The following is a 20,309-nucleotide window of genomic DNA, read 5'->3' as shown; positions in this document are numbered from 1 at the left end:
CAGGGGTGAGGTGTACACCCTGATGGTAATTTGGATTCCGTGTAGCGTGCCCACCCCCCAAGATCCTATATGTATGTGTTTAATGAGAGTGTGAGTAATGTGAATGTCTAAGTTGTGGGATAAAATTGAGGCAGAGGCAGCCAGAAGGGGACAGAGGGGGGGTTGCCTCCTCTGCACCCTGGTGACACACCCCTCCAAGGCCCTGCATGTGTGGGTGGTTGTGGTGGAGCAGGAAGAGGGAGGCAGCTGGGGATGGGGAGGGAAGGAAGGGAGGGGCAAGTGACCCCTCCCTGGGGCCAGCTCCCCCGCTGACCCCAGTAGGCATCCCCATACTCCGCGACCCGCCAGGGAAAGGGGGCCCAGGCCCATCCGGACCGGGGCCCAGTGCAGCAGCGCCACCCGGCCCCACAGAGCCCGGGACAGTCCACCCAACCCCACCACAGAGAAAACTGCACCCACCCCATCATCCACTCATCTTCCAGACTACATAAGAGACATAAGTGGTCTGTTCTCTAACAGGCAGCCAGCACAGACAGTTTTCAGTGCATTTGAGCCTGTTTCTTAGCTGTCACACTCAGTTTAGACTTGCGTATATCCGTACTGGAGTACCACTTGTAGAAATACCTTTTATTCACATCTCATGTGGGAATATTTCCCCGGTAGCATACAGACCAGGCAGTGGTCTCCACAATGGAGAATGATTTGTTACAACTGACAAGCCATTCGATGCTTTTTCGGGCCATTAAAAAACAAATTTTCCGTATGTAGTGTTCGTTTTTGTGTGTTTGTTCAATGGCTACGTAGTGGAGGTTTCCGTAGTGTAGTGGTTATCACGTTCGCCTAACACGCGAAAGGTCCCCGGTTCGAAACCGGGCGGAAACATGTCAGATCTATTTTTTTTTTGTGTGTGTGTGTTGTATCGTTTCTACGCAAGAGGATTAGGGCCCCAGGGAAAAGAAGGAGTGGGAATGTCTTTTTTTTTCTTACCAGAATTCTGAGATTAAAGTCAGAATTCCGACTTTTTCTCTCAGTATTCTTCTCAGAATTTCTCTCAGTATTCTTCTCAGAATACCAAAAGTCAGAATTTTGACTGTGAACCGACAGTTCTGACTTTAATTTGAGAATTCTGAATTCTGACTTTTTTCAGAATTCTGACTTTTTCTCAGAAAAAAGTCAGAATTCTGACTTTAATCTGAGAATTCTGACTTTTTTTCCTCAGAATTCTGCGAAAAAAAAAAGTCAGAATTCTGAGATTAAAGTTAAAGTTCTAACTTCAGGATTCTGACTTTTTTCTCAGAATTCTGGAAAAGAAAAAAGAGGTGCCCACCTTTTTTTCCAGTGGACCTAATCCTCTTCTGTAACGACTTGTATGACTTGAATGACTTTCCGGTTCGAAAATGTCTATATAACATGTCTTTTGGACTGTATTTTCGCAACAGCAGGCCTGTAACTTTATAAAAGTGAGTATTTTTGCTTGTCGCCAAATCATGTGTGACAATATTAGATCGTGACATGTATATATTATTGTAAAATGACAAGGTCGCATTATAGCGAGTTTCCGTAGTGTAGTGGTTATCACGTTCGCCTCACACGCGAAAGGTCCCCGGTTCGAAACCGGGCGGAAACATTAGTACTTTTTCTTTATAATCATTCTTCACATTATCAAGAAAACACAAAAATACTAAACAGCCACCTGACAATTTATTAGGTACATATTGCCTTCAGATCTCCCTTGGTTCTTCATGACATCAACAAGTTGCTGGAAACACGCCTAGCAGATATTGGGTCCACACTGGTCCTAAATTGTTGCTAGGACAGATCCATGCTTTCCATCTGTGTCACAGCAAATACTGAGACTACACAGTAAGCACAGTTTATATCATATCTTATTGTCTGATTTTCTCCAACATTCAACCTTTTATACGATTTTTTCTTAATGATCGCAGTCACATGTGTTTCTGTTGAATCTGAGTCAGTCACTAGGTGGAGACAAATAACTATTAACAAAAAACTCAACGGAGACGGAAGGAGAGTTGCTGTAGAAATATACTGGTTAATGGAAACTGCATTTGGAAGTTTCCGTTGCATAATTTCTGCAGCATCGTGCAGCTTTACGGTGATATGAGTTTTAGCAGTATACAGTAGTGTATTAACTCTGCGAGAAATAAAGTCAATTTGCGCAGTCCGTATGTGCCGACGAGATGAAGAATGAATGCTGCAGACAGGGTATGACTATGTAATACACAGGTTTAGTAGATAATACTTTAACTGTGAGCTTTTATTTTTATACTGACCTGTTCCCGGTGACCTCTTGGAGCTTTTACGAGTGGTTTCCGTAGTGTAGTGGTTATCACGTTCGCCTAACACGCGAAAGGTCCCCGGTTCGAAACCGGGCGGAAACATATTTATTTGGTTTCCCTGAGTCACACTTTTCATAAACATTACGTTATTAACTGAAGTAACAAGCCATATTTGACCCACGGTCACCCAGTGGGGATTTACTGAATTCAATTCCCTCATGGAAGCCTTTTAAAATATCCTCGATATTAATATAGCACCCAATGCCTGGCTATGGGACACTAAACATTAATCTTTAAACACATGCAATACAGCACAATCCAGTATACTCCAAGCACACCCCCAATCTTGGATAAATAGGAAGGGTTGTGTCAAAAAATCATATCCAAAAATCTTAGCCAAATCAGACATGCAAATCATAAAGAAAGATGCAATCTTGAACAACAATAGCCACTATTGCTGGCTAACAGGGTGTTGTAGAAACTATACTGCTGGTTAAAAATAGGTAAAAGGAGAGGAGGAAGGTAGGAGATGGTAAGAAAGAAGGAAAGGCAGGAGTGTGAGGAGCGATTAGGGACTCTAAATTTAGGGATACAGTCCCGAACAAAAGTTCAAGACCATTTGAAAAATGGCAAAATATCATATTTTGCATGGTTGGATCATAACAAGGTTCCAAGTAGAGCTTCAACATGCAACAAGAAGAAGTGGAAGTGAGACTAAACATTTTTTGAGCATGCAATTTATTGAAAATGACGCTTAAAATGAAACGGGTTGTTTGACAGCTGATCAAAAGTTTAGGATCGCATGCATTTGAAAGGTCAAATCTGTTCAAAAATGTGGATTCATTGTCATTTTCTGTCAGGTAGTCACACTGTCATGACATTCTGATGGCAAGGCAAATAAACCTTTCCTTTTTGAACGTACGTTGTTGAACACCATGCAGTCTGAGTGCTTTTTCCTTCAGTAGAACAACTGAGCCTCAAGAGGTGCAGGGGCGTAAAACGGCCGCTGGCTGTGTCCAGATGTTGCAGAGAGCATCACTCATGACTGAGGGCCCTCGCCTGTGTGGTAACGACTGGGTTTTTAAACAGGACAATTCTACAGTACACAAGGGACTTCTTTGAAGTGAATAACATCACTCTTTTGGACCATCCTACGTGTTCCCCTGATCTAAATCCAATTGAGAACCTTTGGGGGTGGATGGCAAGGGACGTTTACAAAACTGGACAACAGTTTGACACAGTAGATGCCCCATCTTCAACACGAATTGTATTCCCTCTCACGTCATGGGAACGCTGATACTCAGGCTATCACAGCACATCACAGTTCGCAGTCACACGTGTTTCTGCTGAATCTGAGTAAGCCACTAGGTGGAGACAAATAACTATTAACCAAACACTCAACGGAGACCGAAGGAGAGTTGCTGCGGCAATATACTGGATAATGGGAATGCTTTTGGAAGTTTCTGTTGCATAATATTTTCTGCAGCATAGTGCAACTTTACGAGGCTATACAGAGTTTTTATAGTGAGGTGATTATTATGGCCACCTACTATGATATGCAGTGTATTAACAGAGCGATAACTAAGGCAAATCTGCGCAGTCCGTGTGTGAGACGAGATGAACAATGGAAAATGAATACAGCAGACAGGGTATGACTATATAATATACAATATTAGACTGATCAATTGTCTTTAAACGTTATTCATTTCCTCGAAATATCCCTTCATGAGTGCTAAGCTGGTTTCCGTAGTGTAGTGGTTATCACGTTCGCCTAACACGCGAAAGGTCCCCGGTTCGAAACCGGGCGGAAACATATTTATTTGGTTTACTTGAAAGAACTACAGTAAAGTTCAAGGTTCTTTATTTGTCACATGCATAGTTATACAAGTATAACACACAGTGAAATGTAGCCTGACACGCTCCTCGACATGTGCAAAAAAATTGGGGGGGTGTAGAGGAAGAACATTATATATATATATATATATATATATAGTATATACATTGGGTGAATGTGCAGTAGTAGCAGCAAGCAGGTGAATTCTGTACATTAATATGAATAGACATCTGACTAAAGTTTCAGTCTTCATAAGTATTCCATGACGTGAAATGGTAAATCTCCTAAGATGTTGTATAGTTATTAGCCCCTAAGATAAGGCTTAGAGTTTTCACAAGATTGTTGGAAACCTAAGGTATCAATCTGGTAACTCTCCTAACAAAAACTTGTCTCAACCCCTCACTGAAGTCAGGCCAGTTTCTTCCACCTCTTATTCTCTTCCTCTTTTCAATTTCCAAAGTCATCCTACAGCTGCCTAGATACATTCTCACCCATCTCTTTCACATTGCACCTTCTGCATAAGATATCCTCCTGTGTACACCTTCAATCACTCTTCTGTGTCACCCCGTGTTCCTTCTTCTTCATAAAGGGCATGTTCACCACAGTAATTTCCATCCTTTCTGCAAAATACAACTGGCCCAGCTTGACTTCTCCACTGAAGGAAGAGCGTTCACCCCTTCAGAGATTAAGACCTCAAGACCCTCACGGCCCCCCTCCTGGACCCCTGCAGTTTGCATACAGAGCCAACAAGTCTGTAGATGATGCTATCAACATGACTCTACACTTCATCCTGCAGCATCTGGACTCCCCGGGAACCTACGCCAGGAGCCTGTTTGTGCCTATTTGTTTCAAAACCATGCTTCCAGACCATCTCCAAGACAAGCTTTCCCAGATGAATGTGTCTGATCCCATCTGCCGGTGGATCATTGACTTCCTGACAGACAGGAAGCAGCATGTGAGGCTGAGGAAGAATGTCTCGGACTCCTGGACCATCAGCACTGGCTCCCCCCGGGTCTGTGTTCTTTCTCCTCTGATCTTCTCCCTGTACACCAACTGCTGCACCTCCAACCACCAGTCTGTCAAGCTAATTAAGTTTTCAGATGACACCACTGTTATCGGACTCATCTCGGACGGGGATGAGTCTGTCTACAGGAGGGAGGTTGAACGTCTGGTGTCCTGGTGCAGCCACAACAACCTGGTGCTGAATGCCCAGAAGGCAGTGGAGATTACTGTGGACTTTAGGAAGCACACAGCCCCACTCTCCCCCATCATCCTGACTGACACCCTCATCACCACTGTGGACTCATTCCGCTTCCTGGGTACCACCATCACCCAGTACCTTAAGTGAGAGCCCACCATCACCTCCGTCATAAAGAAGGCCCAGCAGAGGATGTACTTCCTGAGGCAGCTGAAGAAATGCAACAAGCCAAAACGGACGATGATGCAATTCTACTCTACAATCATCAAGTCCATCGACATCTCCTCCATCACCACGTGGTCGCTGGAGGGACAAACAGAGACTGCAGCGTGTTGTGCGTTCTGCTGAGAAGGTGATTGGCTGCAGACTTCCATCTCTGCAGGACCTGTACACCTCCAGGACACTGGGGCATGCAGCTCGGATCACAGCTGACCCTTCTCACCCTGGACACAGTCTGTTTTATCTGCTCCCTTCAGGCAGGAGGTTTGGTCCATTCGCACCAGAAACTCTTGCCATAAGAACAGTTTCTTCTCCTCTGCTGTTGGACTAATGAACAATAACCATATGACTCTTCCCACCACAAACACACAACCCTATACTGTGTTCTCTGCATCTGTTCCATTTTTGCACTGATCATTACCTGCGTACATGTATATATCAATCTGCTTAGCACTTTTAATTTTTATTTTTATGAGTTATTTAAGTGTTTGTCTTACAGTATGTTTTGCACTAAGTACCGCAGCAATTTCCTAATGTTGTAAACCTGCCCAACATTTGGCAATAAAACCTTTTCTGATTCTGATTCTGAGCGATTCAAAGGTAATAAATCAAAAAGCTGAAAATTGCATTTCTGGTTGACAGAAAAAAAATGTTTTCCTTTTTTTCTGTGATGCAAAACTCCATTCTGCTTTTTAAAAATGTATTTTTATTGGGAGATCTGTCTTCCTCTCCCTCTCTAGATCTCTCTCTTCAAGAACAGAAGCCACAAGAAGATTAAATGGAGCATAAATAGAGTAGTGGTTTTCATGTTTGCCTGACATGTGAAAGGTCAAAGTTGAAACACACTTTTCCTTTTCTTCATGCTGGGATTAAATGGTGCGGGTTTCCCAGAGCTCAAGCAACGCGTTCAAACTTGATCATGCACACAATATACCAACACCCACAGATGTAATGCCTGAGTAGACTTATAGTCAAGACCGCCTAATCCAAGACCAAGACAAGACCAAGACCAGAGGGTATCGAGACCAAGACAAGACCAAGACCGAGACCAAGTTGAGGCGAGACCAAGACCGGGACAAAAAAGACTAACTTTTGTGTGCTTTTGAGGGCTGACATGATGGTACTGACTGGCCCCAAAGTCATCTGACAAAACAGCGATCACCTCCAACAACTGTCTAAAGAATGGGAAATATGTAACTGGTTTCAGTTATACTTTATATATAGATAAAATTGTAACATCAAACTGAAGATTATAATCCACAATGTGGAGGGATTTGAGCATGGCTGAGCCACTGTGTGTCACTGTGTGACAGCTGAGCAGCGCAAGGAAATTAATTGAGGACCCGGCTCTCGCTCAATGGGAGTCGACTATTCTGATTCACTACAAAGCACTCTCTAAGCACGGCTCTTAGAGCTAAAGCTTTTGCGCATGATACATTATCGAACGTTACTCTGTGTGTCATGGATACTGTTGACTCCAAATCTCCCGACCACTATGTTGATCTGAGACAGCAAGACCGAGACAGCGAGACCAAGACAAGACCGAGACCAAAGTCCATCGAGACCAAGACCAAGACCACGTAAAAGTGGTCTCGAGACCAAGACCGGTCTCGAGACATCCAACTCTATGCCTGAGTAACGTAATACATTAAGATTCTTTATTACAGGATGGTTTCTATTTACACTCCGGACACTTTTTTTTTATCTGCACCCTGCTACCTGAACCTCCTCTTGCATTCAGAACTGCATTAATTAACCAGACTTGTAAGGCGAACATGATACCACACTACAGACACTGGTGGAGTGTCACTCTGGGGTCAGTTTCTGCCACAGACATGGGTTATAGTTAGACTGGTTTTGATGTTGTAATGTTTTTGTAGCAGTCCTTTAAGCACAGTTTGAAGATAAAAGACATTTTATGAAAATTTGGCCTTATTTGACCTTGAAAGAGGGGTCAGAGGTCAAATGTGACATGATATTAAAAATCTTTATGGGGTACTTTCTATAAGTGTTTACATACAGAATAATGAGGCACAATACCAAAAACATAACCTTTTTGGCAAAGAAGGCAAAACCAAAAGAAAACATGGTTTGAGGAATTTTTTGTTTGTTTTATTTGTTTGGGTTTTTTGTTGCTGTTTTTTTTTTCCAAGCATCTGCCAAATACCTAAATAATGATATCAGATATTGACATGAGGCTTAGCTGTCCCACTCCCATCTCCCCATACTCACACTCCAGACACTGAACCAGCCCCACTGATATCTGAAGAAGCAGGTGAGTTTATTTATGTCAAAAAATGTGTCTAATTGCAGGAGGATGCTTGGGAATTTAATATGTTTTTCTACACACTATTTATTTTGTAGTACTAATACATTGTCACTAAAACTTACATAAAGAGAGAATTTTTGGAGAAGTATGTATTGCTGTCTATCACTGTTGTACACTGTATCAGACTGTTGCAGGTGATGAGAGTAAAATCAGATTAAAACCTAAACAGAATTTAAAAAAAAAACAATGGTTTTTGGCCTTGCAAGGTTTTTGGTATTAAAGTAGTTTTTTCATGGGGCCCCAAATCCCTGGTTGTACCACTGGCTGTTCACAGTTCAAATCATCCCAAACCGGTTTCTTGAACATGCATGCCTCCGCAGTAACCAGATCTGAGTCAATTAGAGCATCAATAGAGTTTCGCATCAGTGACATGCAGCCAGTAATCCTGCAGCAGCTGTGTGATATCAGGTCAATATGGACCCACATTTCTGAGAAGTGTATTCAGTGCCTTGTTGAATCTGTGCAACAAAGAATTAAGGCAGTTCTGAAGGCAAGAGGAGGTCCAACAAGCAGGGTGCAGATAAGAAAAATGGCCCGTGTGTGCGTAAACAGCATCCTGTAATAATCAATCCTAATGTGTTACATTCCCCAAACATTACATCTGTGGCCCCTGGTATATTGTGTGTGATACGATTGGGAGACTTTTGACACACACACCAAACGGGAGGAAGTGCATTTCAAAGCAGACTTATAGTGACATTTTTGCAGACTCCTTCATGGGAACTGAAAACTGCAAAACAGTGTTGCGGGCTGTTTTCAAGTTTGAACGTATAGAAGTGCTGGAGCTCTGAAAGACCTGCACCGTCTAATCCCAGCGTAAAGAAAAGTGAAAGCGTGTTTCCACTTTGACCTTTCACATATCCAGCAAATGTGAAAACCACTAATACACAGTGGGGCAATTGTAAATCTCAACACTGAAACAAAGTTTACAATATTTATGCACTGCATTCTCGCTGTACATGTGAAGCCATGTTTAAAGAAGAAGAAAAAAAACAAAAAAAACAAACATGTTTCCGCCCGGTTTCGAACCGGGGACCTTTCGCGTGTTAGGCGAACGTGATAACCACTACACTACGGAAACTACGCATGCGCTACTAAAGGGTCAATCGGAATACAAATGCAGCACATGTAAAGAAACAAGCGAATATGATGCATGTTTTAATTGTACAATATTATATTATATTATATTGATGATATGCAAAATTGTCATATGTTCTAAAATAAATATGATTTGTGACAGCATCCGAAGAAGAAAATGATTAGATAACATTAAAAATGTCATGTGTTCTAAAATATAAGAATAGAAGTCGCAAAAATGTTCTCCCAACAGTGACAGATAATATTTTATTGAAAATTAGTCAAAAGAATCTAGTCTTGGCTGTTTGTTTGTATAACTTACATTATTTTCCCATGATAGTTAATAGTGTATTAGTAGAGGATTTTTTTTTTTTTTTTTTGCCTGTCCCATTTGGTTCTTTAGCCGTCAGAATTGTTGTCTGAAGACCAACAAGGATACCCAATGGATTTATTTTGCCAAATGGATCATCGTGGCATTGCCGTATTGGTCCATTTGATCGACCTTTGTTTTTATTATTTATTTTATTTTATTTTCAGTTGTTACAGACGGGACAGACATGAGTGAGGGATAGGAAAGGGAGAGAGAAAGAGGAAGGAAAAGAAAAACAGAAGGGGAGAGGGACAGTGAGAAAGGGACAAAATAAAATAAAATCTCCTGGATCACCTGTTCAGAGAGAAAGAATAGAAAACAAGCAAAAAAAACCAAAGCAACATACTAAACACAACACCATCGCATTAATCTAGCTAAGTGTAGACAGCAGTAAATACTAAATATTCAATGTTGTTGTGCAGCACGCAGGACAGACAGCGCACAATGTGCTTTGAAGTAGCAGCCAAGAAAGGTGTAATTTAAGTCTACAAACAGTGAACACGCGTGTGCACACCTGTGTGGATCAGCGCGCTTGTATTCAAATGGTTTCCACATGTAATGGTCTGCAAGAGGATGTAGCGAGCCATAGCCCCGTCCCCCAGGGCATGAAGCAGGCATGGAGGAGATCCAGGCCCCAGACATCCAGAGGCCCCAGAGTGCGAGAGCCCAAGGAGGACCACCAGAGGGGCATCCGTGCCACCCTCATGGGAAGGGCTGAGGATCTCCAGACGAGGCATCACCCGGTAGCCACCGAGCAGAAGCTAGAGGGGGCTGCACCGGCGTGCCCGCCGGCTCTGCCGGCAGCCAGCTGTGCCAGAGTGAACCGAGCCGCAGGCCCAGAGGCCGGAGCCCTGAGGGCCCCCCGCACCCCGGAGGAGGCCTGACCGAGCAACAGGCGCCAGGCCCCGCCAAGTAGCCACCGGGAGTGAGCTGGTACATACCTGACCGCCCAGCCCCGGACACCAAGAACCACCAATGCACCGACCCCTGAGGGCATCAGTCACCGGCAGGGAGTGTGGTGAGGGGAGATAGGCCTCCACACTTTGGAGGGCCCGGGAGTTCCCAGAGAGGTGGAGTCTAAGACCCGACCTGACATATAGACACAGACAAACAGGCACACACAGACACAAACATGCATTCCCACCCTCATGCACACATATACAAACACTCAGCACTCACCCAACGTAAGGATTGACATAAATGGACATGTACACACAATCACACTCCCCAAACATACTCTATACCCCAGGTCCAGGTACCCTCGCCCCCAGAGGGGGAAACAGAACCCAGACCCAAGAGATGTTACCCTTCCCCCCGGGGTGGAGGCAAGCAGACCGTCCCAGGCTCCGCAGCAGCAGGGAGGCCAATCGGAGGAATTTAAGCAGTTGTAGAGATAAAATATTATTTTACTGTTACTATTCATAATCATTATTATTATTGTTGCATCACTTATGATTTATCATTATCATTTCATTGACACATTTATTGAAACTGTTGATGTTACATTAAAGTCTGTATTTCAGGTGTTAGCATAAGCACATAATAATCTTTCATTGAAGGTGCAACTGTGATCATGTTATACACATATTGCTAATTAAAGAGTTGAAGCTAGGTCAAGTTAATTAATGGTTTGAAGCTACGGGCAGCGCGATGTCTGGCCGATCTATGGAGCAAAGTACAGCTATTGAAAGGTTGCCTACATGTTTACAGTACAATTTACCACATATTATACATGTTGTCTAGAGATGGAATAAAGGGCTGTGTGGGTGCATTCAGCAGCCTGCTGCATTGGAGTTTGCCTGGTAACAGATGACTCAAACGGAGTCAGGAAGTATACTTCTAAAAGGTCTTTGTTGAGTGAAGTCATGTACTGAGGTTAAAACACAGACATAAGTCTGCCTGCACACAGACTTGTTTTGCTTGTAAACGGCATGCTCAAGTTCTGTTCTGAAGTGCAGAGGGTGGAATAACAGGAAGCATCTGGAGAAACAAAGGAAGTAGCTGTTCTTTTTCAGAATATCTCCTACCTGGAATTACTGGAACATGCATCTGCAGTGATGCAGATTACTTGGTCATCATATGTTATAAATATCACACCCCACCTATTGTTCGGGGGAGATCGAGGCTGATGTTTTGCAGAGCCCATCTTCACCACATATATGTGTTTTAATAAAATCATTGTTTTGACGCACTATGGACCTTCAGTCGTATGTCTCTTTTCTCAAATAGGAATCAGGACACAGTTCAGAAGCCTCATTGTTCATGAAGATTGTTAGTTCACTGTAGTGATCTGAAACCAGACTTTCTTGTGTAAGGTGAACATGATACCACACTACAGTCGTTTAAGCACAGTTTAAAGACAAAAGACATTTTATGAATATTTTAACCTTATTTGACCTTGAAGGAGAGGTCAGACATCAAATGTGACATGATATTTAAAATCTTTATGAGGTGCTCTAAGTAATAAGGATTTTTGCCCATTTTTAACCAACAAATCGTTAAGTTGACCACCTTGTTGGATGTAAGCCAAATTTTAATAGGTTGTTGACATGACCCCACTCCAAACCCTTACAAAGTTTTACCAGAATTCATTCAAAACTTTTCAAGGTACAGAATAATGACACACAATATCAAAAATCTTATGAGGGGGGCAAAACCAAAACAAAACATAGTTTGAGCAGTATTTTTTTGGTGTGTGTGTGTGTGTGTGTGTGTGTGTGTGTGTGTGTGTGTGTGTGTGTGTGTGTGTGTGTGTGTGTGTTTTAACTTCAAGTATACTTAAAGAATGATATCAGATACTGACATGATGATTTTATGGTTTGTCACTGCTCTTATCCAGTGTTGGGAAAGTCACATAAAATTTTGAGTCCTTTACGACCACGAGGGCCTCTCCATTTTTGGTCTCATCTGTTACCAGCTCAAGGATGCACTCTGCTACCTCGGTTGCACTGCGTCAAAAAGATACAATATGCATTTTAAGATGATTTTAAATCCAGTTGTAGAGGGGGAAACCCCCCAAAATGTGGATGTTGTAGGGGTTACTACAAACAAAGACTTACGTTAACACCCCAAGATTCTCTCGCATCTGAAATCTCGCATCTACCAGGTGGGCAAATTGGCCCGTTTGAGATTTCATTTCAGAGATCAGGTTTGTTTGAACAAAACCTGGGCAAATAGCATTGACCCGTATACCATAGTCTGATGCTTCAAAGGCAGCCTATTGGAAAAAAAACAACACATAGTTAGGCTTTTTAAGTTACATTTCATCTACATAGAAAGCGTAGTGTGAGGATAAACAACAAGTGCTCTTTGTTTCAACATTTGCATTTTTGAAGTTCAGTGTCCAAAGATTCCAAATTTAAAGATGAAGTCTGAAAGATTCTGCACATATCGTGCACGTGCACAATGTTTGCACATTTTTCTAATTTTGCCTCTGTACACCTCCACACTGGATTACAAATTTAACCATCCAAAGAATTGTAGTAACCGTTTAGGAACATTTTCAGACAAAAGTAATTAAACAAACTACCACAAACTGTTTGCCAGTGTAGAAGTAAAACCAGAGTCAAATTTGGGGCTGTCTGTCCAGAACCAGTACAGGTTTGTTTAAAATGTGTTCATGGAACAGGACAATGCTCCCAAGCAGCAAATCCACAACAGAATGGCCCAAAAAGAAAATAATGAAGGACTTGCAGTCAAAGAGATCAGTGCATAGACAAATACCTGCAAACTTCCATAAACCTGAAAAAATGTTGTAAAGAAGAGCGAGTTAAAATTTCTCCCCAACAATGGGAGTCATACGTGGATGGTTACTGGATATTATTGCTGCTAAACGGTGGTTCTACAAGCTGTTGAATAATGTGGTGTTTTTCACTGCAGAGTCCTGTGAACGCTTTCTTTTTCACTTGATGTTATGTGCGAGCGCTGCCTCAGACTGAACTGTGAGGTCAATGTGCAGGAAATGCCAAACAATAAAGTTAAAAATGAAAAAGTAAGGCAAACATTTTATTAGTATTAAATTTGCTCTAGTTTCAATTAATTTCTGCAGAAATTTGATAGATTTTTTTTAAATCTTCTTAAACAATCTCATGGGAGAATCTCTTACTGCAATGGATCGAGTGAATCCGACCAGCCCGTGTTTAGTAGCCGAGTAGACAGGAGCTGTAAGCAAAGGTCCAAGACCTGTAGGATGGGTTATATCAATCATTGTACAGGGTTTAAGTTTAGTGTTGTTAAAGTAATGACATTTACAATCCTAGTCTGGTATGTCTCCAATTTGTCTCCAATTTGAATTTACAGTATTTACCTGCCAAGGATGAAACATTGATGATAGCCCCTCCTTGACCTCCCTTCAATTTGTTCATGTGCTCCAGAGCCAAATAAGTTCCCCTAATAGAGCCCACCTACAGGGGAAAAAAAAACGTCATTTTGGCATCAGTTCGTACAGTGAAAATCTGTTTTCTCTCTGTAAACACTTCATACAGTCATCTGCATACAAAACATTGTGATTGAATAACAGGAAGAATAATGTAACCCAAGCCTACTAAATTTGGACTTTCTCAGGTTGCCAATTGTTTATTTCAGACTAACTAATAAAAGGAACAACATCTTTCTGAATGAATCAGCAATTCATAAATTTGAGGTATTAGAAATATAATTAATTGTTGTGCTTTCTCTTTCTCACAAGGTTTGTGGAGACCATATTCTCCCACTCAGACTCATCGAACATGCCGGCATTGTTGCACAAGATGTCGATTCCTCCAAAGGTTTCTACGGCTTTCTGAAAGGCAGCTGAGAGAGGAGAAAACAGTGCTTTACAATTATGCTAACCTTTGTACCTCCAACATTTATAATCTGATTTCCAATGTCATGTGTTTTACCTTTGAACTCCTCATCTGATTGTATGTTGCATTCCCTGAACAGCATTCGATCTGGTTCGTACTCTTTGCTCAGGGCTTCGACCAAACTCTCCCCTGCGGCTTTATTCTTATCCAGAAGTACAACCTGTTGACAGAAAGGACAGATATGCTGTCAGTTTGTTAGGTACCCATCTAGGCTATTTGAAAACATATGAACTACTTTGACAGACTTGCAGTAATTAAAGGGTGTTGGTAAGTTCCGACACCGCCTACAGGAGTTGTGAGGTCGACCATTTTTTTATAAATCTTACTTTATTTTTGTGATTTTGCCTGTAGCTTGGTGAGCTGTGATGAAGCCCGGGTTGGGCATGCAGGCCACTGTTACTGTTGCTCGTAGTTTAATTCTGCACGCACGCATAGTTAGATTTCACACCTACATCTCTGCATCTTATTGCACACATATATTTGGCCACGCTATGCCTGAGTATATTTAGAAGTTGTTTGTGCACACCAGTGCGAAGGCTGGTACAGAAATGGGGAACTATGGGCTGGGAGGTAAGTTAATATGCCAATTTTCATGACAATTGATCTTTCACTATGCAAATGTACTGTTTATAAGATTGGGAAAAGATGAGACTGAAGAAGTCACTTGGATGAGTGACGAAACGTGTCTCCCACTGATACGCTACGTCCAGATGAACAGAATCAATTTTTACTTTCACATAAGACTTTAGACTTATGTGAAAGAAGCACAGTTCTATATATAATCCTGTGTAATAATAAGTAGGTTCATCTTTCAGGAAGTTGGCTACAGTGAACTGCTTGCAGACTGACTGGTTTTCTGATTGAAGGAGAATCCATGTATTTGTTTTGTTTGAACTGCTTGAGGCAAATAAATATTTAAAGACTAGATTGAGGCTATGTCCCTCTTTTATCTCAGAAGTAAAGAATCACATTCAGCCTTTTAGCCTTTCTTTTAGCATGATATCATAAAAAAAAAAAAAAACAAAACCTCTTGTTTGGTTGTTTTCTCTGGGAAAATCATTCAGTTTAATTTAACTGCACCACAACTCCACCACACCCCACCCGCACCCTCGCAGGTTGACAACCACTAAATCAACTTTTTTACTTTTCACCTCGCTTTTGGCATGATGTCAACAACAACTTTCTTAGTTGTTTTTTTCCAACTAAAGGGTGTTGGTAAGTTTTCTGTGGAAACGTACACCACCAATAAAGCTGCTGCATCTTCACGTACAGTTGAGATTAGTTTAATAAGAAGATATCTTTATCTATGAAGAAAACTAATATTGATCCCCAATGCCCTTTTCCTGAGCTGATCATATGAGCTGTAACTTAGTGTAAAAATATCTGAATCCAGGCAACTTGCTTAGTTATCTTATATATAATAAATATCTCTTCCTACACTGTTAAATGATGATGTGTCTACCTTTTCAGTCAATGCCTACAATGCCACACGTACCTTGGCACCATTTTTTAGAAGAATCTCAGTTATGGCTTTTCCTATTCCCATCGCAGCTCCAGTCACTACTGCAGTTTTACCACTCAGAGCCATTTCAGTAGAAGAAGGGACTGAGAAGGTCAGCGTCCGTATGCCTGCAAAGAAATAAGAGAATGTGAAACAAAGAGAAGTTGGTGGCTTTTTATTTGTCACCACCCATCAGGAAGACTAGCGGGTTCTAACGTATGACATGCAAGAGAGAGCAAGTGAATGCACAAGCAATAACAATGTGTCAATCAATCAATAGACCACAGTCAGCAGACTTGTCTTGTTCTGGAGAACACATCTTGGCCAACTATAGTCTAACTGAGCCAAATATGGCTTGCACTCATTTTGGGGTGGACTTTCTTGGGCTGTTTAGAGCTGCCAGTGAAGAATGTGCTTTGTATTTTAATCCATTTATTCTAAAGCTGCAAGATTGTGAAGTCTAATTTATTTAGACTTCACGATTTCCACAGAAATTACGGTGGGAATGTTGCTTCTGCCACACTTGATCTGTGGCTTGCTGCTGAAAAGAGGAGGCAAACAGGCTGGCCAAACAAAGCTGAATAGAGACAGCAGTTGATACTTTTATTGTCAGAGGTTCAATTAAATTTAAAAAAAAAAAAAAAGTAGACCTTTAATTTCAAAAATCTGATACATTAAAGCATCTCCACTGGCAGAACACTTTTATCTTTAAAATTAGACGTTTCTGGGAATTGTGTTCATAAATTAATATGAGATTTTGGTTATATCGCACAGCCCTATCTGAAGGGTTGGGTGTTTTGAGAGTCAGTTCTGTTTTCATCCACATTCTTCGTTTGTCAGAGTACTGTAGCTCTGCTGGCTCGGTGCGGGTCATGATTTAGTTGAAACCGGACTGTGTTTAACACATTAAGCATTAGAAAAAGGCATTACAGTCACGATACAAAGAAAGTGCACTCTCCTGAGTGAGAATGTATAATGTATATGTAACCGAGGACAAGGGATGAGTAAACGGGGCAAAGAAATAAATTGATCATTTATTTATTACATGAGTTAGACATACAAATTCCCAGTCATTTCCAGACAGGAGTTACAACACATCCTGCTGATATCCCAGCTGCACATGAGACTTACCACACAAACTGTGCGAAAATAACAACACTGCAACCCGTCACACCCCGCTTAGCGACACTGCAATCGTGGCACACACTGCAAACAATTCGGGTCTCAGCGTAGCTGGGAATCAGTGCTATGCATGGCCTGCGATTGGGAGATAAAGGGAAGTGGCACAAACAATTAAACAAAAAAAAACAAAACAAAAGGGAGGTTAGTCCGCCCTTACACAACTTACTCTCAATCAATAACCGCCTTTAAGGCTGGACGGACTAACCAAAACAAAATTACAAATCAATCAAAAGAACGAAAAAAGGACAGCAGAGACAGCACAGCTGAAAAACAAACAACATTATCAATTAAAATATTACCCAATAAAATATCAATTTTAGGAAACCATTCAAAATCATGAAGCTAAAACAAACACTCAATATACCTACAATATTGATCAGTTTCCCTGCGCGCAGTCGATCTAGGGCTTGATCAATTCTTCTATTAAAATTCGTGATCACACTAAAAAAGTCCAATGACACATTAAAAATAGGCACATGCAATAGCAAACGATCCAAACAAAAATGGCAAAAGTCTCTTACCGACAGTATACCCACTCGCACCTGAGTGAATTAATTGCCTCTGATTTTTTTTTTCCACACACCCACTACCTTTTCACAGCTCTTCAGCCAATCACCTGGCAGAGAGCAACAAACTGCCAGGTGACACTTGTTACATATAGAATAACAATAGAAGACAATGCTGAAAACTAGTGATGGCCAAATGAAGCTTTCTGAAGCACTGAGGCTTGTATTGAAAAACGGTTCATTACTCGAAGCTTTTCAACACAGTCCTGTTTGGTGACATCTGGTGGCCAAAAATACAAAGAGCAGCTTGAATCCACAAAATAAAACCAACTGCTTCATTACGATTGCCTACTCTACAGAGTGGAGTTTTGTCTGATATTGGGCCGCTGTTGTGTTGCTTTGAACGTGTATTTTTTGGTGGTTAAAAAAATGTGTTTTATTTGTTTAATAAATAGTTTTGACCAGTAAACTCTCCTTGTTTAAACATGCACCATTGTGTGGTCTTCCTTTGCTTGTGACTTCTTGATGTAAATACAATAATTGAAAAATACCACGTTACATATAATATATACATATAATAATGTACAACACATTATGGAGTATGCTTCTGCCCTGAGGTCCTGCCTCCATGCACTTATGCAATTAATCGCTAGACAGGTGTATTTATAAATAATATTATATTAGGGAAATTTTCCCAGACATATTTTTGACCTGGGGGTAGAATTGATTGTGAAATGGAAAGGAAAAATGCTTATGAAATTGCAAATTAAAAACACGATGCATTTAAGGTAACCCTTTTTCATTTTTATTTAAAAAGAGAATTTGTTCTAATGTGCGATGGCCGAACCTGTTCCTTTTCGTGGAGATCATTTATCCTGCCTTACGGAAAATCCCTTCACATGGCCCAGAGGAGGCTGGAGTGCAGAGAAACTGGTAGAGATGCAGTTTTACAGTCTACCTGGGCCCCACCAACTATCAGCTAAAGAGAATAAATAAATTCAATTGCTGCACATTTGGCAGACTAACATTTTCAGATTAATTAAACAATAAAATATATATTTTTACAACATTACATGTAAAGAGTCAAGTGGAAGTTTTTCTAAAGTTATTTAATGATATTTATATTATGGAAGCAGATTTTTGACATTTTACCTTTTTCCCGTTTTCAGATATAATAAACACGCACAAAACAAAAGTAAACGGCCAGAACACAAAGCTGTAAAACCCACCCGATTGACAAAAATCAACTCAAAATTCTCCCACACAACAGAACCTCCTCTATTCCTCGCTGGCTCCAAATCTCTCAGTGGAATGATCAGTGGTTCGCTATCTGTCACCATCAAAACACTCCACAAATCCCGTGAATGATTCGCTTCCTTATAAACCATTGAATCAGATACCGAAGCAGTTAGGTTCTAAATGAAGCTTCGGACGTCTCCGATCACGTGACTCTGCCCAAACGACTCAAGCTTCGATACAGTGCTTCTGAAGCAGTGTGTTGATTTTTTTGACACACGCACCGGAGCTTCAGCTTCAAGCGGGCCATCACTACTGATAACTACTTTCGCTCATTTGTCCTTGTCGTTGTAGGATGTCTTTGAGTTCAGTGATCTAGCTATAGTTCAGTTTTTGGAGAAAGGACCCTTTGACAGCTCTCGAGCAGTTTCCGTAGTGTAGTGGTTATCACGTTCGCCTCACACGCGAAAGGTCCCCGGTTCGAAACCGGGCGGAAACACATTTATATTACATTTCGGTATATCCATTGTTATAACAATACATACAAAAGTCTTATGTGAAAATGTCCCCAAAATTTCATTCTGTTCATCTGGACGTAGCGTATCATTTGTAGACACGTTTCCTCACTCATCCAAGTGACTTCTTCATTCTTATCTTTCCCCGATCTTATAAACAGTACTTTTGCATAATGACTGACCACTGATCAATGGTCATGAGAATTTGCATATTAATGATCAAGGCACTGACCTCCCAGCCCATTGTTCCTTCAGTGGTGCTAGTTTCACTCATTATGCAAATATACTGTTTATAAGATTTTGGAAACCTGCTGAGACTGAAGAAATAACGTTGATGAGTGACGAAACGTATCTCCCACTGAAAACGCTACGTCCAGATGAACAGAATCAACTTTTGGGGATTTACTTACCTGGACCACTGAGCATGCATCAAGATGTGACGTGCAAGTACTATGAGTTACGTAATCACAATCAAAATATGTACTGTATATGTGTTATATACTACATATGTGACAGTCACTCCACAGAAAAAACAGTTTCTGCTGAATTTTCGTCAGCAGAAACTGGACACAATAATAATGAACATCAGCTGAACCTGCAAACACATGAATGCAGCGATATTATTTTATTTAAATTATGCCAATTTCAGTGTAATGTGTTTGTGTTCAGAGGGGATTCAGTCAAACTTAACTGCAGCTTACCGTGCCAGTTTATCAGACGGTCTGTGCCACTCAAACTGTGTGCGTTGTTTCTTCAGAGATTCACTTCATAACTGTAAAATATCGCACACAGCGACTCTCGCACTTCTGAGTCTTCTAATGGTCAGGGATGAAAGCCATCACGACATGGTTTCCGTAGTGTAGTGGTTATCACGTTCGCCTCACACGCGAAAGGTCCCCGGTTCGAAACCGGGCGGAAACAGTTTTGGTCCGGGGTGAAAGAAATGTCTTGTCGATGGGCATGTGCAAAGGTCACTCAGGTTAATTAAAAGGAGCAACTTAACAAGGAAGATTTACTCAGAAGAAAAGCTGACCACAGAAACTGGGATCCACAGTTAAAGCCGGATAGAGATTGATTACACAAAAAGAAATGTTCATTTTCATCGCTGACACTATTACCCAATCAAATCACTTAACGCCAACGGCCCCTCCCCTACCTTCGCTCTGCTCTCATGCAGCTTGTTGAAGAAGTTTAGAAT

General features: G+C 41.3%; 1 protein-coding gene and 7 non-coding genes across 13 annotated transcripts; 6 read left to right on the top strand and 2 right to left on the bottom strand.

Annotated features, from left to right (window-relative positions):
* The first annotated feature begins 809 nt into the window (after nucleotides 1–809).
* On the top strand, nucleotides 810–882 carry trnav-aac. The gene has a single exon. It is a non-coding gene; the product is annotated as a tRNA-Val (tRNA).
* A 672-nt stretch (nucleotides 883–1,554) lies between these two features.
* trnav-cac lies at nucleotides 1,555–1,627 on the top strand. The gene has a single exon. It is a non-coding gene; the product is annotated as a tRNA-Val (tRNA).
* Nucleotides 1,628–2,329: 702 nt separating this feature from the next.
* On the top strand, nucleotides 2,330–2,402 carry trnav-aac. Its single transcript has one exon. It is a non-coding gene; the product is annotated as a tRNA-Val (tRNA).
* Nucleotides 2,403–4,040: 1,638 nt separating this feature from the next.
* On the top strand, nucleotides 4,041–4,113 carry trnav-aac. The gene has a single exon. It is a non-coding gene; the product is annotated as a tRNA-Val (tRNA).
* Nucleotides 4,114–8,888: 4,775 nt separating this feature from the next.
* trnav-aac lies at nucleotides 8,889–8,961 on the bottom strand. The gene has a single exon. It is a non-coding gene; the product is annotated as a tRNA-Val (tRNA).
* Nucleotides 8,962–11,842: 2,881 nt separating this feature from the next.
* Nucleotides 11,843–19,926, bottom strand: LOC120733857 (15-hydroxyprostaglandin dehydrogenase [NAD(+)]-like). Of its 6 annotated transcripts, XM_040032336.1 has the most exons (10): nucleotides 17,376–17,549; nucleotides 17,223–17,295; nucleotides 16,804–16,929; nucleotides 15,667–15,800; nucleotides 14,208–14,331; nucleotides 14,012–14,118; nucleotides 13,634–13,730; nucleotides 13,433–13,509; nucleotides 12,387–12,544; nucleotides 11,843–12,275 (listed from the first exon to the last, which is right to left on the bottom strand). In XM_040032336.1, the coding sequence occupies exons 4-10, from the start codon at nucleotides 15,757–15,759 to the stop codon at nucleotides 12,140–12,142; spliced, it is 792 nt and encodes a 263-aa protein (XP_039888270.1). In that variant the 5' UTR covers nucleotides 15,760–15,800; nucleotides 16,804–16,929; nucleotides 17,223–17,295; nucleotides 17,376–17,549; the 3' UTR covers nucleotides 11,843–12,139. The 6 variants fall into 6 exon arrangements, with proteins under 6 accessions (XP_039888270.1, XP_039888272.1, XP_039888269.1 ...); XM_040032338.1 differs by lacking the exon at nucleotides 16,804–16,929; XM_040032335.1 differs by lacking the exon at nucleotides 17,376–17,549 and having other exon boundaries at nucleotides 16,804–17,117; nucleotides 17,223–17,359.
* trnav-cac lies at nucleotides 19,023–19,095 on the top strand. The gene has a single exon. It is a non-coding gene; the product is annotated as a tRNA-Val (tRNA).
* A 33-nt stretch (nucleotides 19,927–19,959) lies between the features above and the next one.
* On the top strand, nucleotides 19,960–20,032 carry trnav-cac. Its single transcript has one exon. It is a non-coding gene; the product is annotated as a tRNA-Val (tRNA).
* Nucleotides 20,033–20,309: the final 277 nt, after the last annotated feature.

Source organism: Simochromis diagramma, unplaced genomic scaffold (assembly GCF_900408965.1).
Source record: "Simochromis diagramma unplaced genomic scaffold, fSimDia1.1 OVJJ01000216.1, whole genome shotgun sequence".
Classification (NCBI taxonomy): Eukaryota; Metazoa; Chordata; class Actinopteri; order Cichliformes; family Cichlidae; genus Simochromis; species Simochromis diagramma.
The sequence above is the reverse complement of the archived record's forward strand: the minus strand, read 5'-3'. Positions and strand labels throughout refer to the sequence as shown.

Bases quoted from the DNA above. Each gene is read 5' to 3' on its own strand.
- LOC120733857 (XM_040032340.1), bottom strand. From the start codon at position 15,759: ATGGCTCTGAGTGGTAAAACTGCAGTAGTGACTGGAGCTGCGATGGGA. The intron at 13,731-14,011 runs GTGAGAAAGAGA...TTTCCCCTGTAG, and splicing joins ATATGGTCTCCACAAACCTT to GTGGGCTCTATTAGGGGAAC. The intron at 13,510-13,633 runs GTAAATACTGTA...CCCATCCTACAG, and splicing joins CAATGTTTCATCCTTGGCAG to GTCTTGGACCTTTGCTTACA.